Source organism: Nicotiana sylvestris, chromosome 1 (assembly GCF_000393655.2).
Source record: "Nicotiana sylvestris chromosome 1, ASM39365v2, whole genome shotgun sequence".
NCBI classification, from domain to species: Eukaryota; Viridiplantae; Streptophyta; class Magnoliopsida; order Solanales; family Solanaceae; genus Nicotiana; species Nicotiana sylvestris.
Window position 1 is genome coordinate 186,371,048 of NC_091057.1, and position 15,930 is coordinate 186,386,977.

Below are 15,930 nucleotides of genomic sequence, written 5' to 3' on the forward strand. Positions count from 1 at the left end.
ATATCTGTACTTTATTTTTTACATTAGAAAATTTTACTCCTTATAGCAAAGTTTTACGCCTTATTTATTATAAATAAATATCTTTTTAAAATATTATTTTCTATAGCTACCTTTTAGGTTTTATAACAAAATATGTATTTATGGTCACTTCCTATCATTTAGCAATTAAATATGCTGGGTAATATTTTTCCCTCTCCTACTTTCTGTTCTTTCTCTCACAAGACCATCGTATAGTATACAACTTCAGAAACCACGATCTCTCTCCACAATCACTCTCTCTCTCTCTAACGCCAGTCTCTTCTCCATGATTACAACCACGATTCTCCACTGATTTATCTTCATTGTCTCGCGAAATTTTCAAATTTTCTTGCTCCAAAAAGTTGTGGTAAGTGTTAAAGTTGTTAGATTTTCGCTGGTACATTGCTTCTTCTGTTTCTCTTTACTAATTTTTTTAGAAATAACCACCATTGTTATACTTTCACCAGAAACTCGAAAATTCATCTCCAATGGCTGATTCAACAACTCACAAGAGTATTACCCGATATCGAACCAAGCCTAATTTGAGAAATCTTCGAAAGAATCAACACTTCTTGATGCGCAAAAGAGAAGAAAACTTATGAATGATGATTCAAGGGTTAAGGGAAAAGATACTTTATTTTTATTGTATTCAATGTATCTCGCTATATTCTATGTATTTCACTGTATTCACTGTCTTTAGTTTTTTCTACTTTTTAATATATTCGTTGTATTTAACTGTATTCAATATAATTATATAATTTCAAAGCTTCACTTTGTTTTACTGTTTTTTCCAGCAGTATATATTCAATGTATTGTAGAATGTATTCGTATATTTGTTTTAATTAATATAATTTATGTATTCAGATCTATATATGTATTCAAATATATTTGCCGTATGTATTCATATGTTTTGCACTATAGATGACCTGCTATACTTCATGTATTCAATGTATTGTATGTATTTAAATGTATTCAATGTAATTATATAATTTTAATATATAAATCTAAAGATACCACTAAAAAATATTTTAGTAAGGATACTACTAAAAAAAAGAAAGTATGGATTGAATCTTTGAAGATTGCTCTGGGTGTTTTTCGGTTGAGAATCTTTTCTATAACTGAAAATACAATTTTTGCGTATTATAATTAAATTTGTTAAGTTATATTAGGAGTCTATGACGTTAATTGATCCACTTACCGTTTTTAAACAGCTGAAGACCTTTTTTCGCAGATTTTCGTTACTGCATTCACAAATACAGCTAGCGAATACATATGAATACAGTCTATGTTTAGCTGGACTTCTTTGTTTTTCGCCGAGTTTTGCTACTGTATTCATGAATACAGTAGCTTGAATACATTGAATACACTCTATAACAAGTGAAAACATAGTTATAGGAAATAATTAAATAAATGGTAGCTATAACAAGTTAATAACCACTAAACAATAGTCATTTCTGAAAATTCCTCTTTAAATTACTATAGCAAACTTGAGTTACAGATTGGGGCGCCGCAAAAAGTTGCCCAGATGAAAGGAAATAGATCTCGTTTGGATTGACTTAAAAAAAATAATTTTGCAACAAAAATAGCTTTTAAGCTAAAAAAAATAACAATCTGGGGTTGTCCAACTTATTACTTTTGATTTATTTTAAATAATTTTATTTTATTTTAAGTATTTTTTTATTTTACTAAATACTAAAAAACATTAAAAAAAAAATTTAAAAGCTGATTTGACCATTTTAAAAGTGAATCCAAACACTCACATATGGGACCGTTGTGTGTTTAGTACGGGAACTTTATCCCCAATTCCTCAACGGTCGAAAGAACACTCTGGAAACACACAGCGGCTGTTTGATCAGAGGCCACGTTTCGGTTTCTCATTGGTTAATTTTCCTTTTCAATTATCTTGTTCGACTAGCAACATTTTATTGCACAAAGAAGCAAATTAAGTGTCCATTTTTCTGATGAAATGTCTTGTCTTATCTTGTGATTTCCAAGCAAAAGCAGTACTACTCCACTGGTTACAAATGACTGCCTTAAAATGATGTTTGTTCTAAAGAAGAATCTACCTACTTTGTAGAGTATAACACAACAACATAGCCTATATAATCTCACATGGGAGATTTAGGGAGGATATATATTGCGTACGCTCGTCTTATCTTTACTTGTACAGGTGGTCGAGGGAGGATAGTGTGTACGTTTGGAGAAATGGTTTTCGGTAGATCTTCGGCTCAAAAATAGATACAACAACAACAACAACAACCCAGTATAATTCTACTTAGTGGAGTCTGGAGAGGGTAGTGTGTACGCAGACCTTACCCTACCCTAGGGTAGAGAGACTGTTTCCAAATAGACCCCCGACATCCTTCCCTCCAAGAACTTCTCACCTTGCTCTTGGGGAGACTCGAACTCACAACCTTTCGGTTGGAAGTGGGAGTTGTTTACCATCAGAGCAACCCCTCTTGTGGTCATAGCACAAAAATAGATAAGAGAGCAATAACAAACAATAGTAACAACAATGTAATAGGACAAAGAGCGACAAAGAAGAAATGAAAAAAAAAAACTAAAAACAACAACATCAACAAAATAATAAAAAAGCTAAAACATAAAATAAATGATTGTGCTATGACCTATCAAATCAAACTATACAAGCTCATTTTCCTAAATCATGAGTTTTTAGGGTTTGCTATGGCATAGAGAGATGGAGGAAATAGTAAGTATTTTGGTGGATAAAGATTGGAATAAGTTGTGGGGTTGGAATGGCAATACATGCTAGCTGTCTACCACACGATTCTATTGATTTGTCCATTCGATGATGGGCTCTGTCTTAATTAAAGAGGAATTTTTATAAAGTATTATAATTTAGAGGCTAGTAATTATAGTTTGCCTAGTTATTGTATATAGTTATTATTTAATTGTTATCGGTTTGTATTATTTGTATTCAAATGCGTAAAGAATACAGCGTGTATCATCTGTATCGTTCGTATAACGAATAAATTTGCTGAAAGTATTACTACGAATGGTAAATATAGTATATATATTTGATGTGTCGCTTAATTTTCCCAATAAATATTTATTTTTTGAAGATTCTAACCTTTTCTAAAATGATTTGATAACAACAATAACAAAATCAATGTAATTCCACAAGTGATTTTTGAGAATGGTAGTGTATACGCAGACTATACCATTATCTCATGAAGATAGAGAAGTTATTTTCAGTAGACCCTCAGCTCAAGGAATAAATATTTTAAATAAACATTGTATATTATACATACTTCTATGGTACTTCTTGATATGTGAATATTCACTGCGTTATATCAAGTTTACATTTAAAAAAATACAAGAAATGGATTTTTGGATCTCTTATTCGTTTTAGTTTTGTTCAAACTTTAAACTCATCATTTGTCATACACTTTATACAGATTTGTAACTTTGCAGCATCAAAGAATGTCATATTTTGTTGGTTTAACCCTAAGAAAGAAAGCATTAGCACCCTGATAAGCAACAATATTAATTAATTAAAAACAAAATTGAATTCAACCCAAGCAAAGAAATATTGTTTGTTTAAATTTATCGTTAAATATAACCATACTTTTGCACATTGGCGGAGTTAATCCATGTCATCATTTCAACAGAATTATATGCATTACTATACTAACCAGGTTTTTCATATAATCATTTATGAGACAGATAAGTACAGTAAATAATTCTATTTAAATGGATGGCTTTGGATTTGCAGCTATAGAGCAGACTTAGCATTAATGATTGATCAAAGTACAAAAACACATTAAAATAATAGAACAAATGTTCTATTTATGAGTTAATACAATCAATATCATTCCTCGTGGGGTGCTACAATATTAAATTACGACGGTCAGACATAAGGACGAGAACATGCGTCCCCAACCCCTTTCCCCCTTCGCAAATTGAATTTATGAAAAAGATATTACAGGGCTTGATTATATAGTATTATAATTATGATATATACACTGCATTATTTATATAATTTAACTTGTTATATCAAGTTAACATTAAAATTTTCAGATCATTTTTTCTTTAAAGAGTTGCATTTCATTCCATGTAGCTTAACATAATAATGTAAAAGCATTATATATCGGTGCACAAAATTTAAGTCGGGATAGATAGTATTTGTTTACCCTTAAAATGAGTAACAATTGAATTTATACGCGATTTAAAAGATATGGGATTTAATTTATTACGAATAATCTAACAACAGTAAATAATTGAATTAAAGAAAGACAAAGCGATCAAACCAAACGCGACAGATGACTAAGTCTAACTTTATAAAAGATGTTGGAAATTGGTTCCGATTCGGACCTCGGAACGGGTTCGGTTGCAACTCAACAAACAAACAACCGAACACTTTGAACAATAGCTAGAGAACATAAATAAATTTTATCGTCTTAGTATGCGTGCCAACAGCCGTCTTTAAAATATAAAAGTTCTCCCCTTTATATAGTAGGAGAGTTTTAATCCTAGTACAAGTGTAAGTAATGTAAAAATCTATTTCTTCCAGTAAAAGTTGATATCAGGCGAGATTTGCATCGTAATACCCGGCTAAGGACGGATATTTCGGCCCCTCGATTGCCCTGTCTAACCGTCTATCCCCTAGCATCGGTTCGTCACTCTGCTTGAGCTCAATACTTGGCTGTATTCGGTTCCTAGCGCACCATTCGTCCTCTCCGGGCTCTAGTCCGTAGAAGCCTTCGGCTTTACCCGAGGCCATGTCGGGTCGGGCTGCCCACTCTTTTCCTTATCGGGAAATCGGGGTAACTTTTATCCTCGATTTTACCCGTAGACAGTATTGATCAATCATTAATGCTAAGTCTATTTCACTATGTTAATACTAAAAGGGAAATTTTCCCCTGAATTTCATGATCTTGAAATAGGGGTTTATCCTGTTATTTTATTTTATTTTAGATCATTAGGGGTGCAAAAGGTAGTTAAGAACTTAGAAAAGTAGAAACAGAATCTCTGTAACTCAATCTCATACTTAAGTTCTAAGCATGAAATCTTCAAGTCAAAAATTTGTAAAATTCTTTCCGACGACTTAATTATTCCTTTCACTTCAAGTGAAAATTGCGAAAGTGGATAACAAGTTTCAGCCAAAGAATAATCATTTTAACTTTAAGAAGAAGTTACTTTTATTTCAAAACTACCATTTATCTATGAACTGAAGATCTTTTATGAAAAATCAAATAAATTCATGAACTTACTTATACTACATGTATACATTATACTTGCAATTACAAAAATTATAATCACGAAAATATTTAAAAGGTTATTGCTTGCAACAAATTATTTGTGAAAAAATAAATTGCAACCACAATATAAATATGAAGAAACATAATTTTATTGATAAAATGATGCGGGTACAATTCTGTTTGTTCTCTTGATTCTTCTCTGTGATTCGAGGGCTTAACTAGCGTATTTCTCGAACGTAGGATGATGCGAACTTCCTTAGGATGTATTTGATCTCCAGGAAAAGGAAGAACATCCGTTGATCACTTCGGTGGCTTTGAGAAATACAATATTTGATGTCTTTGATCTCTTTATGAATATTTCATGACTTTTTATGGAATTTCGAGATGCTTTCAAAGGGAATATGTGGCCCCTTTTTATAGGTGTAGCTAGGGTTTTGGGTAGAGTACCCTCCAAGCTAGTTAGTTAGGGTTTCAGGTAGAGTAACATCCAAGCTAGCCAGCTAGGGTTTTGGGTAGAGTACCCTCCAAGCTAGCCAGCTAGGGTTTCAGGTAGAGTAGCATCAACATAGAGTTTTCAGGTAGAGTAGCATCCAAGAAACCCCGATAGACTCTACTTGTACAACAACAACAACCCAGGAAAATCCCACGAGAGGGGTCTGGGGAGGGTAATATGTACGCAGACCTTACCCCTACCCCAAAGGGGTAGAGAGGCTGTTTCCGAAAGACCCTCAGCTCAAGATAATAAGAAAAACGAGAAAAACAAAAGGGGAGAATATTAGTTTCACCATGATGATGGCTAGTAAATAGATCTAGCACCGAAAAGAGAAAATATTAAGACGATAGACTCTACTTGTAGTATCTTAAATTTAGAATTTTGCCTAAATTTCACGTGAATTTGATCCGATAAAATTTTGATGTCTGCGGTCATCAACTAAGTGTAAATTTTTTGCATTTTAACTCTGAAGAAAGAGACAAATCAAGCGTATTGAAACTTGTTCAATTATCATCAAATGACCAGACAAAATTGTTTATCGTTCTAATCGTACCTAATTGTACCCAACTTATAAATATTAGTCGTACTAATATGCTTCTACTAGTATCTGTTAGAGGGTGTCAATTTACACTTTCAAAATTGTTTATATTTCAACTATTCCAAAAAAATTCTAAAAAAAGAAAAGAGAAAAGGAAAGGAAGTTGAAGAAAAAGACGTATAACGGCTACAATAGAAGTAAATGTGAGGCAATTGGGCTAATTTGACAGGCTGAGAGAAACAAAGACAAAAAATACCCCACACAACAACGCAATACAGCCCAACAGATGATTAACATTTGATTTCACATGGTCTCGCTGTATATGGTCCCATCCTAAAACATTATATTCCAACACAATTATCATAACAACATGTTTTTCTTTCTCCTTTTTTTTTAAAATATTTGTGCTTTTAGTCCTTGAATTATCGATAAATGTTGATTTTAATTCTTCTTATATTTTGGTAGCAACCGCCAACCAGTCATAAACAAATTAGGCATGTTATTAATCATGAAATTGACTAGTTTTATGCTGACTATTATGTTAAGCAAAATCTTAAATTTAAATGAAATGTGCATTCCGCTTGTGAGTTTTCACAAATTTAATGAATTATTAATTATTCAACCATTGTGTGGATGTAAGATGGCAATGGAATATTCAGCCGGACAAATGCTAGGGCTGTTTTCTTTTCATCGCGTCGTTTTTTCTGTGCCGAAAATATAAGTCATTCAGTCACCTAAGAAACGAAAAAGTAATTTTGTGTGACACGAAAGTTGTGCTTGACGCACTTTAATTACCATTACAGTCATGTTAACTTCATACTATTCCTCCATACAAAATTCACATTTTAATTAATTCAAAGTCAAATTTATTGAGTAAAATATTACGAGGATCAAAATCAACTTTTATCATAACAAAAGGTTCAAAATGTAATTATTTCTTTTTTTTTTCTTTCAAATACAAAATTCTATTCCCATAGTACCCCTATCTTATCCATAAATCCTCTGCTCCACTCTCAATAAAAGCTCACCAGAACCCATCCTCTTCTCTCATACAAACTCAGTTTAACACATCTTCTTCAACTGATCAGAAAATCAGAAGAAAGAAACAATGTCAAAGGACGTGATAGAAGAAGGACAAGTTCATCAACAACATGGGAAAGATTACGTGGACCCACCACCAGCACCTTTGCTTGATTTTGCAGAACTCAAGCTCTGGTCTTTTTACAGAGCTCTTATTGCTGAGTTCATTGCTACTCTTCTTTTCCTTTACGTTACTGTAGCAACTGTAATTGGTCACAAGAAGTTGAATGGTGCTGATAAATGTGATGGGGTTGGGATTCTTGGCATTTCTTGGGCTTTTGGTGGCATGATTTTTGTTCTTGTTTACTGCACTGCTGGTATCTCTGGTAAATTTACTACAACCCTAACTTTCTTTTTTGTGACGGATCTAGAATTTTAAGTTAGTTATATATGAGTGTAACCTATCACATTTCTCTCTTCTTTTGTGTTTTATATGGTAGTGTTTGATTGAATATGAAATATAAGAAAGATACCTAAGAACTTGTTGTTTTAAATATGTATGGAGTAACATTTAAGCATGATATTTGGAGTAACAAGAAAAACATAAAAGGTAAAAGAGCCTCTAAATATAGAAACTACATAAAATGTACGGTTTATAATTCAAAATATTTGAAACTTTTTTGTACGAATGGGCGTTGACTTAACTCGTAAAATTGTTGTCATGTCACGAGTAAGTTACGGGTTTGAGCTGTGGAAACAGCCTCTCATAGAAATATTGTCTATGACTGCGTATAATAGACCCTTGTGGCCTGGCTCTTCCCGACCCCGTGTACAACTGAAGCGTAGTGCAACAGGTGAAACACAGCGAGTATTTAATTATGTCTGCAATAATTTATATGCATTTTTGAAAATTCTTGTTTATGTATACTTAGTCGGTGTTTGGACATAAGAATTGTAAAATTCCAAAAAAGGGTGAAATTTTTTTTCAAATGAAAATGGTTTGAAATTTTGAGTTGTGTTTGGACATGAATATAATTTTGGGTTATTTTGAAGTTTTGTGACAGTGAGTGATTTGAGTGAAAATTTGAAAAACAGATTTTTGGAATTTTTCAAATTTTCGAAATTTTTCAAAATACATCTTCAAGTGAAAATTTAAAATTTTTATGAACAAACATTGATTTAAAAAAAAGTGAATTTTTTTTAGAAAAAAGAAAAAAAATTACTTATGTCCAAACGGGCTCTTAATTATGTGTTGCAGTTAAATAGAAAAGAACTGACTTTTGTGTCTTTTATTTGCAGGAGGACATATTAACCCAGCAGTGACATTTGGGTTATTCTTAGCAAGAAAAGTGTCATTATTAAGGGCAGTGGGATATATTATTGCCCAATCTTTAGGTGCAATTTGTGGTGTTGGTTTAGTGAAAGGTTTCATGAAACATTACTACAACACATTAGGTGGTGGTGCTAATTTTGTGCAACCTGGTTATAACAAGGGCACTGCTTTGGGTGCTGAGATTATTGGAACTTTTGTTCTTGTTTACACTGTTTTCTCTGCTACTGACCCTAAAAGAAGTGCCCGTGACTCACATGTCCCTGTAAGTAGCTTACCTAAATTTCTCTCATTTTTTGTTCAAGAAAATATGATACAAAATTATAAGAGGGCAACCGGTGCATAAGTTCCCGCCATGCGTGGGGTCTATTGTATGCGGTTTTACCCTCTATTTTTGCATGAAGCTGATTCCACGGCTCGAACTAATCTTTTGATCAGATGAAAACAACTTTACCAGTTATGTCTAGACTTTTGTTCATGCCGTACAAAGTTATGGTTACTAATATTGGGTATTTTAATTTTCTTGGATGCTAAAAGGTGTTGGCCCCACTGCCAATTGGATTTGCTGTGTTCATGGTTCATTTGGCTACTATTCCTATTACTGGAACTGGTATTAACCCTGCTAGGAGCTTTGGAGCTGCTGTTATTTACAACACTGAAAAAGTCTGGGATGACCAAGTAAGTTCTTTCATAAAAAATTTGAAAAATGTATCTTTGAGTGTTTAAAGATTAATAATAATGTCTAAATATTAGTTGGAGCAAGTAATATAAAGTCAAAAGTTAAGATACAACAACAACAAACTCAACTTAATCCCATACGTGGGGTTTGGGGAGGGTGGTGTATAACGCAGCCTTCCCCTTATCCTATAAAGGCAGAGGAGCTTTTCCGATAAAGTCGAAAGTTAAGATAATTGTAAGAAAAATGACCTATCGCTTGTATGTGATTTCTCAAGAAAATGAAGTTATCATGTAAAACTTTTTTTTTTTTTTTGGGAAAATGACTTAGAGCTAATATTATTGTGTTGATATATATAATTGCAGTGGATTTTCTGGGTTGGACCATTTGTGGGAGCATTGGTAGCAGCAGTATATCATCAGTATATCTTGAGAGGTTCAGCAATTAAGGCATTGGGTTCTTTCCGCAGCAACCCCACCAATTAAAACAACATTTGCAATCACAACCAGAAAAAAAGAAAAGAAAAGAACAAGAAAAAGAATTGCATTCATCTGTCCAAATTATCTTTGTTTATTTATTTGATTCTATGTGTGTAAGAGGAAACTATGGAACTCTCCCTTTTACTTTTTATGTATTGCTTTTAATAGTTTAATCCTTAATGTTAACCTTGGATGTATATTTATTTGTATGAGTAGTGTTGGTAATGTTTTTGCTTTTAATTAATTCTTTTCTGAATTTTGGACTTGGATCCTCCCTCCTTTTCTCTCTCCCTCTCTTTTTTCTTTACAATTTTTACATTATAAGCTTTGAATAGAATCCCCGATAGACAACGGCATTATCTTTACATTATAAGTAATGACCAGCACGAATGGTGTTATGCCTGTTCCTCTGTCTCCGTCATGGACCTGGTGATATTGAATTTTTTGTATAGATGTGAAGTACCAACGATAAGATCTCACGACCTTAATTATAACTATACAATGATGACCATAATCAAATGTGCAGGATGAGTGGCATGTGATGACACATGACATATCTTGAAAAACTACTCTATATTTTGAGTAATTATTTACTAACACTAGTAATTTAGCTTCTTTACTCGATAAGGTTTGCGATACACTACCTTCTCGAGACCTCACTAATGAAATTTTATGGTGTCGTCGTTGCTGCTGATGTAACAATTTTGGAGGTGAAATTGCACTAACAATATAATGTAGGTAAGATGCAAACTTTATGAATTAAAGGATGACTTTTGTATTTTCATTCAATTTTGGGCACTTTATCTTTTTCTTGATTATTGCAGCCAACGACATGCATGTTGCCACGTGTCTCCACTAAGAAATGAAGATGCTTTTTTCTATGTTGTGGCTTTGTGGTGGTCCCTACTCCTCTAGGGGTTTCTGGAAAGGTCTGAAAATTATTGCAGGCCTGGCATGGCAAATGCTTGGCCTTTTTGGGTCTCTGAGTAGGTCTAAGAGAAAAGGCAAAGCAAACAAAAGAGTAATAAAAGGTGTAAAAATTACTCCACTTTGTAGAAAAGAAAAAAAAGGTAATTATTTATAGAATTTTGAAATGACAAGAGAATGGACAAAAGCCACTCTGGAATGACAATATCATTTGGCCTCACATGGATAGACCAACAGCAATGGAAAACAAACGTTTTTTTTTTTTTAATAGTTTTTGACTCCATATCGATATCCTCATTTCACGTGATTAATTTGAATTTTTGTAAGGTTAGGCTCATTAAAAGTTTTATCCTTCCCACTATAATGGGCGGGGCGGATATGTGTGAGTCAAAAATGTATAACACAAAAACGGATAAATTATTCAACACGATCTATATTTAATACGGATAAAAATGGGGTAATCGGATGATATGGATATCCATAGTATTCATGGCTTCTTGAATATGATTACTTTTGGGAGAATTCTTAGTCTCTCAAACTTGAGGAACCCTCACTTTGAGGCTTTACAAATGTAAAAGTTAATTCATTAGTTATATATTGGTTATCCATTTTCTAAGTGGATAATATATTGGATAATGACCAATTTTTAAAAAGTTCATTATTCAACCTATTTTTTAATGGATAATTATTTTTTTAACCATTTTGCTACCATTAGATTTTGGATGACCAGTAGGCTGTAGTAGGGGTGTTCATAAAAACCCGAAAAATCGAACCAAACCGAAAACCAAACCAAACCGAAAAAAACCGATACTTTTTGGTTTGATTTGGTTTTGGTTTTGAATTTTAAAAACCGATCAAATTTGGTTTGGTTTGGTTTTATTAAAAAAAAAACAAAAAAAAAACGAACCAAACCGACTATAGGATTAGCTATTTCAAATTTATTATATATATATATATATACAAAGTTTCAGAAAATTTATGGTAAATGTTAATAGTTTGCACTTTAGTATAGTTCTTTACCTTTACATTCTAGTTTGATTGGTAGTTTTCTTTTGTTAAGTGTAAGAATCCATTTCGTGTTAAAAATAATATATTTTTAATTGAGTCCTTAAATTATTCATCACTATTTGTTTAAATTATGATCAATATATCTTGGTAAATAATAGATTTCTCAAAAGGCAATTGATTTGATAGTGTTACGTTGAAAATGTGGTCGCCGGAATATGTGTTTGGTAGTGTATGTCTTATATTTAAGAAAAAACCGACAAAAAACCGACTTAATTGGTTTGGTTTGGCTTTAATATTTGAAAAACCGACTTACTTGGTTTGATTTCTTTTTAGGGAAAAACCAATTCAAGCCGAACCATGAAACCCATATGCTGTACTACTGCATTACACCACACCATGCTATCTGGATCTAATTCACTTTAGGATAAATCCTGATTCATCGCTTCTTTCCTCTCACTTGCAATTTTGAGGATTATATCTTTTTCAAGCCAGATGGTAAACCACGAAGAGGATAATTTTTTCCCAGGAAGGGTACAATAAATTTCATGTAATTATTTTTATTAGCTAGAATAAGTTCAAAAACAAGAAAGAACCATACATACTATACCAACTGACTTGAGATAAGGGGAATGTAGTCTACGGTCTATGTAGTCTACCGTCTAACTTGAAGAAAGAGTTGATTTTCAATAAAAGGAGTATCTTATTTTAACTCGTAATGCCATACTTTCAATTTAATTTTTAAATATGCTACCATGTGACCAGGAGGTCATGAGTTCGAGCTGTGAAAACAACCTCTTGCAAAAATGCAAAGTAAAGTTGCGTACGATAGACCTCTGTGGTCCGGCCCTTCCCGGACCCTGCGCATAGTGCACCGGACTGCCCTTTTTAAATATGTACATATAGTTTTACACAATAACTGAAATTTTTATCTAATTTTATTTAAGACAACCTTTTATGATTACTAAACAAACTGTTCTACATTATATCAAATAGGACAAAAAAATCAAAAGATGTCTTGTTTGAGTCTTTCGCACTTAGTGTAGTCATCCATATAGACAGAATCTGCACATTGTCTCTGAAATGCCTTTTATTTGAAATTACTTTTACTAAAAATAAAAATGTCAAATATATAGTCTAGGAGACTGAACATGACACATTCATAATTTTAAAGTTCAAAAAGAAAGTACTCCCATAGAACCAATAAATCTTTTCCATGGTGAAGGAAGAAAATGGGTTTATAGGAACTGTCATCATACCAGTAACTAATTAAACCAGAGAAAATGAGCTTCATAACTCTGACTTTTACTGCTTCTGGGAAAAAAATTCTTAGGACGATATGCAATTATTTAATTTCAAGCTAACTTTACATGTGAACTGAGTTCACAAGAAACCCTGAAGGACCAAATGAAACAGTCCAGTGCCGTCAAGATTATATTGTATCAATAGATAAATCCAGCATACTTGAACTCAATTCTAACCACAGGTCTAGAGAAGTCAAAAGTATAAGCAGCCATTTATCACCAAACCTGTTGCTTACCAACTATGCCACAGGAACCAACCAGTTCTTTCCATTTCACCGTTTTAATCTGATTGGCTTCTTCAGAAAAGACGCTAAAACATATATACACACTTATACAGCTTCTGAGCATTTGAGGCAATGAAGAGGTCAACTTCTGTTACACTAATCAATTGTTGACCTAGTAATACCACAACCTTCATGAAACACATACAGATACCTTAGGTTTAAACTGTTCCTTGACCTCCCAAAGTTAAGATCACAGCACTTCACTGGCAATAAGCATTCGTCGTTACTAATCATCATCATCTCCGCTCAGCACATACAGAATTCTCAGATACCTTAAGGGTTAACCTGGAAAAGGCCATTTCCAGTTAACTAATGAGAGGAGGCACTGATGTAGATTGGTAAGAGATGTGCTGGACAGAGAATCCATCACGGGAAATAAATGTTTCATTTTAATTGGAGACAGCTCTAAAACATGGAAGAGCAAGAAGCACAGCTTGAAAGTGATTGATCAAGGACGGGAGAGATCAAGTTTTTTCGCTAAGTATAGGGTGATGCCCACTACCAGCTAGGTATACGCCTCAAACTTCTTCGGAAGATTGATGAAACACAAGACAGTGGCTACACAAATAAGCACACTTAATCTGAGAGACTGGACAAATATGCAATCTTGAGGGTTTGCTACATGAAGCAATTCTGGAAATTGAATAAAGTAATTTAGAGTTCAACAAAAGCACACTTTAAAGAATCTGTATTGAGGTCTTATCTATTGAACCAGATCTTGCAGCATAACTCAGGAGTACCACTTTCTATACATTAGAAATGGAAAAGACCAAACTGAAAAAAGGAGCACGAAATACGGACATCTCTAGACAGCATAAAATAAATAATTCGGGATAGGATGCAACAAGAACTTAATTCTGAGGTAACTTCTTCAAAATCAAACAAAAGACATCACAGACAGATTTCTGTAGTAAATTCACAAAAAGATAGCCGCAAACGTCATTTGTATGCTAAACTAAGATTTGTTTCTACACAGTACTGCAGCAATATGTATTCAGAACGAAAAACATGATTAATTCAATTGAAATTCGAGCAAAGTATGTAGTAAATTTCAATTGCACATATCTATGACTATTTCTCCTTAAAAAATTAGTATCAAATTACATTTCCAACAATCCAATACCAAATTTTTAAGACTGATAAATCTCCCAAGTACCTCTAGCAGAAATATTGATCACCCCTTTTACTAACATGTAACAGTGTAAGAGAAATCAAAATAGGGTAAAACAGAGAGATTAAACATTATTCAGAAAAACAAAAAAGTCGTTACATAAGAAAAAATATATTCATCATACGCTATTGTTGATAATTCTTCGCCTTGCAAGAAACCTAGCGATCGGCGGAGTAAGACCTAGAGTTATCGGAACCCTAACAGGAAACAGAGCCTTATTAAGAAGCACAGCCACAGCAAGCGCGCCGCCACTTGACGCCGCCAGCTCAGCAGTACGATTCCTCTGCTTTGGAGGCGGCGGCGGCGCCACGCCGTCCTGATGAAAGGGTTCTTCAGTAACGAAACCGTCAACTGAGATCACTTGAGGGTTTTGCGAGGATATTTTAGGAATTTCATCACCTCCTGCGTCTTTTTTGGATAGACCAGGCATGCCGACTTTTTCGAGCATAGATTCAACGTCGACATTGTTTTTGACTGCAACATAAAGGCCACTAATTGAAGCAGCTGAAACCGAGAAGTGTACGCCCAATGCTACCTTTCCATATTTCTTCAATAGCTCTCTAAATCGCCCTCCCGCCATTGTAACTCTCGCTATAAGCTTAGATTTGACCTAAAAGATGAAGTTGACGAGTAGTATCAGGCGGCTAGAGATTTTTCTGATTTAGGGTTTTGGGGAGTTGAGCTCGTAAAAGGATGGTAGAGCTAATGGTTTAAACTTGGGAGACACGTTGGTCCTTTTAGTCCTTGTAATAATTAGTTAACTTTAAATTCTAAATCCTCTTATATTTTTACCTGCTAACTACACATGAAACAACTGCAAACATAAATTTAAAATTTTAGTCGATGTTTATACCAACTCAATAAATATGGTACATATTTTATATATACTTTATTTACTAAATTATACGTAATTAATTAATACATATTTATGTTTATTTATAACTTATTCATCGTATATTATTATGATTATATAAACCAGCTATATGTAAGTTTTTAACCCTACTATGAGTAATTTAATTGTCATGAGTTCAGCCATTAGTTCGTTTCTTCTTCTTATATTATGAAAAAAAATATATGTTTCCCCTAGATGGGAAAGGGATTATAGTCCTTATAACCATTAATGTAAAAAATGGGGCAAATTGTAATGTATTGAGCTAATATTTATCTATTTATAAATTATAAATATTATAAAAGCATGAAATCTTTAAACAAAATGTAATTGACTTTTATGCACTTCGATAAGCAAAATTGAATTATATTTCATGTTGGATACAATTATAATTGCTATTAATATTTTAAACTTTGGATGGAGTAATATTCATTACTTTGAATCACTTTCACTTTACTGGAATTCCAAATTAACCAATACATTGATCAGCTATTAGACAAAGTTACCCGTTAGAATTCTCAAATTAATCAAAACGTTAATCAATTATTCGACAAAGTTATCTAATACTGTGCTG

The 15,930-nt window shown here is 33.1% G+C and overlaps 2 protein-coding genes across 2 annotated transcripts; one reads left to right on the forward strand and one right to left on the reverse strand.

The window, feature by feature from the left end:
• Positions 1 to 7,244: 7,244 nt before the first annotated feature.
• On the forward strand, positions 7,245 to 10,032 carry LOC104231461 (aquaporin PIP2-7). Its single transcript, XM_009784462.2, has 4 exons — positions 7,245 to 7,677; positions 8,591 to 8,886; positions 9,159 to 9,299; positions 9,663 to 10,032. Exons 1-4 carry the CDS (start codon positions 7,380 to 7,382, stop codon positions 9,780 to 9,782), a joined length of 855 nt encoding a protein of 284 aa, XP_009782764.1. The 5' UTR covers positions 7,245 to 7,379; the 3' UTR covers positions 9,783 to 10,032.
• Positions 10,033 to 14,336: 4,304 nt separating this feature from the next.
• On the reverse strand, positions 14,337 to 15,200 carry LOC104231460 (uncharacterized). Its single transcript, XM_009784461.2, has one exon. The coding sequence runs from the start codon at positions 15,045 to 15,047 to the stop codon at positions 14,586 to 14,588; it is 462 nt and encodes a 153-aa protein (XP_009782763.1). The 5' UTR covers positions 15,048 to 15,200; the 3' UTR covers positions 14,337 to 14,585.
• Positions 15,201 to 15,930: the final 730 nt, after the last annotated feature.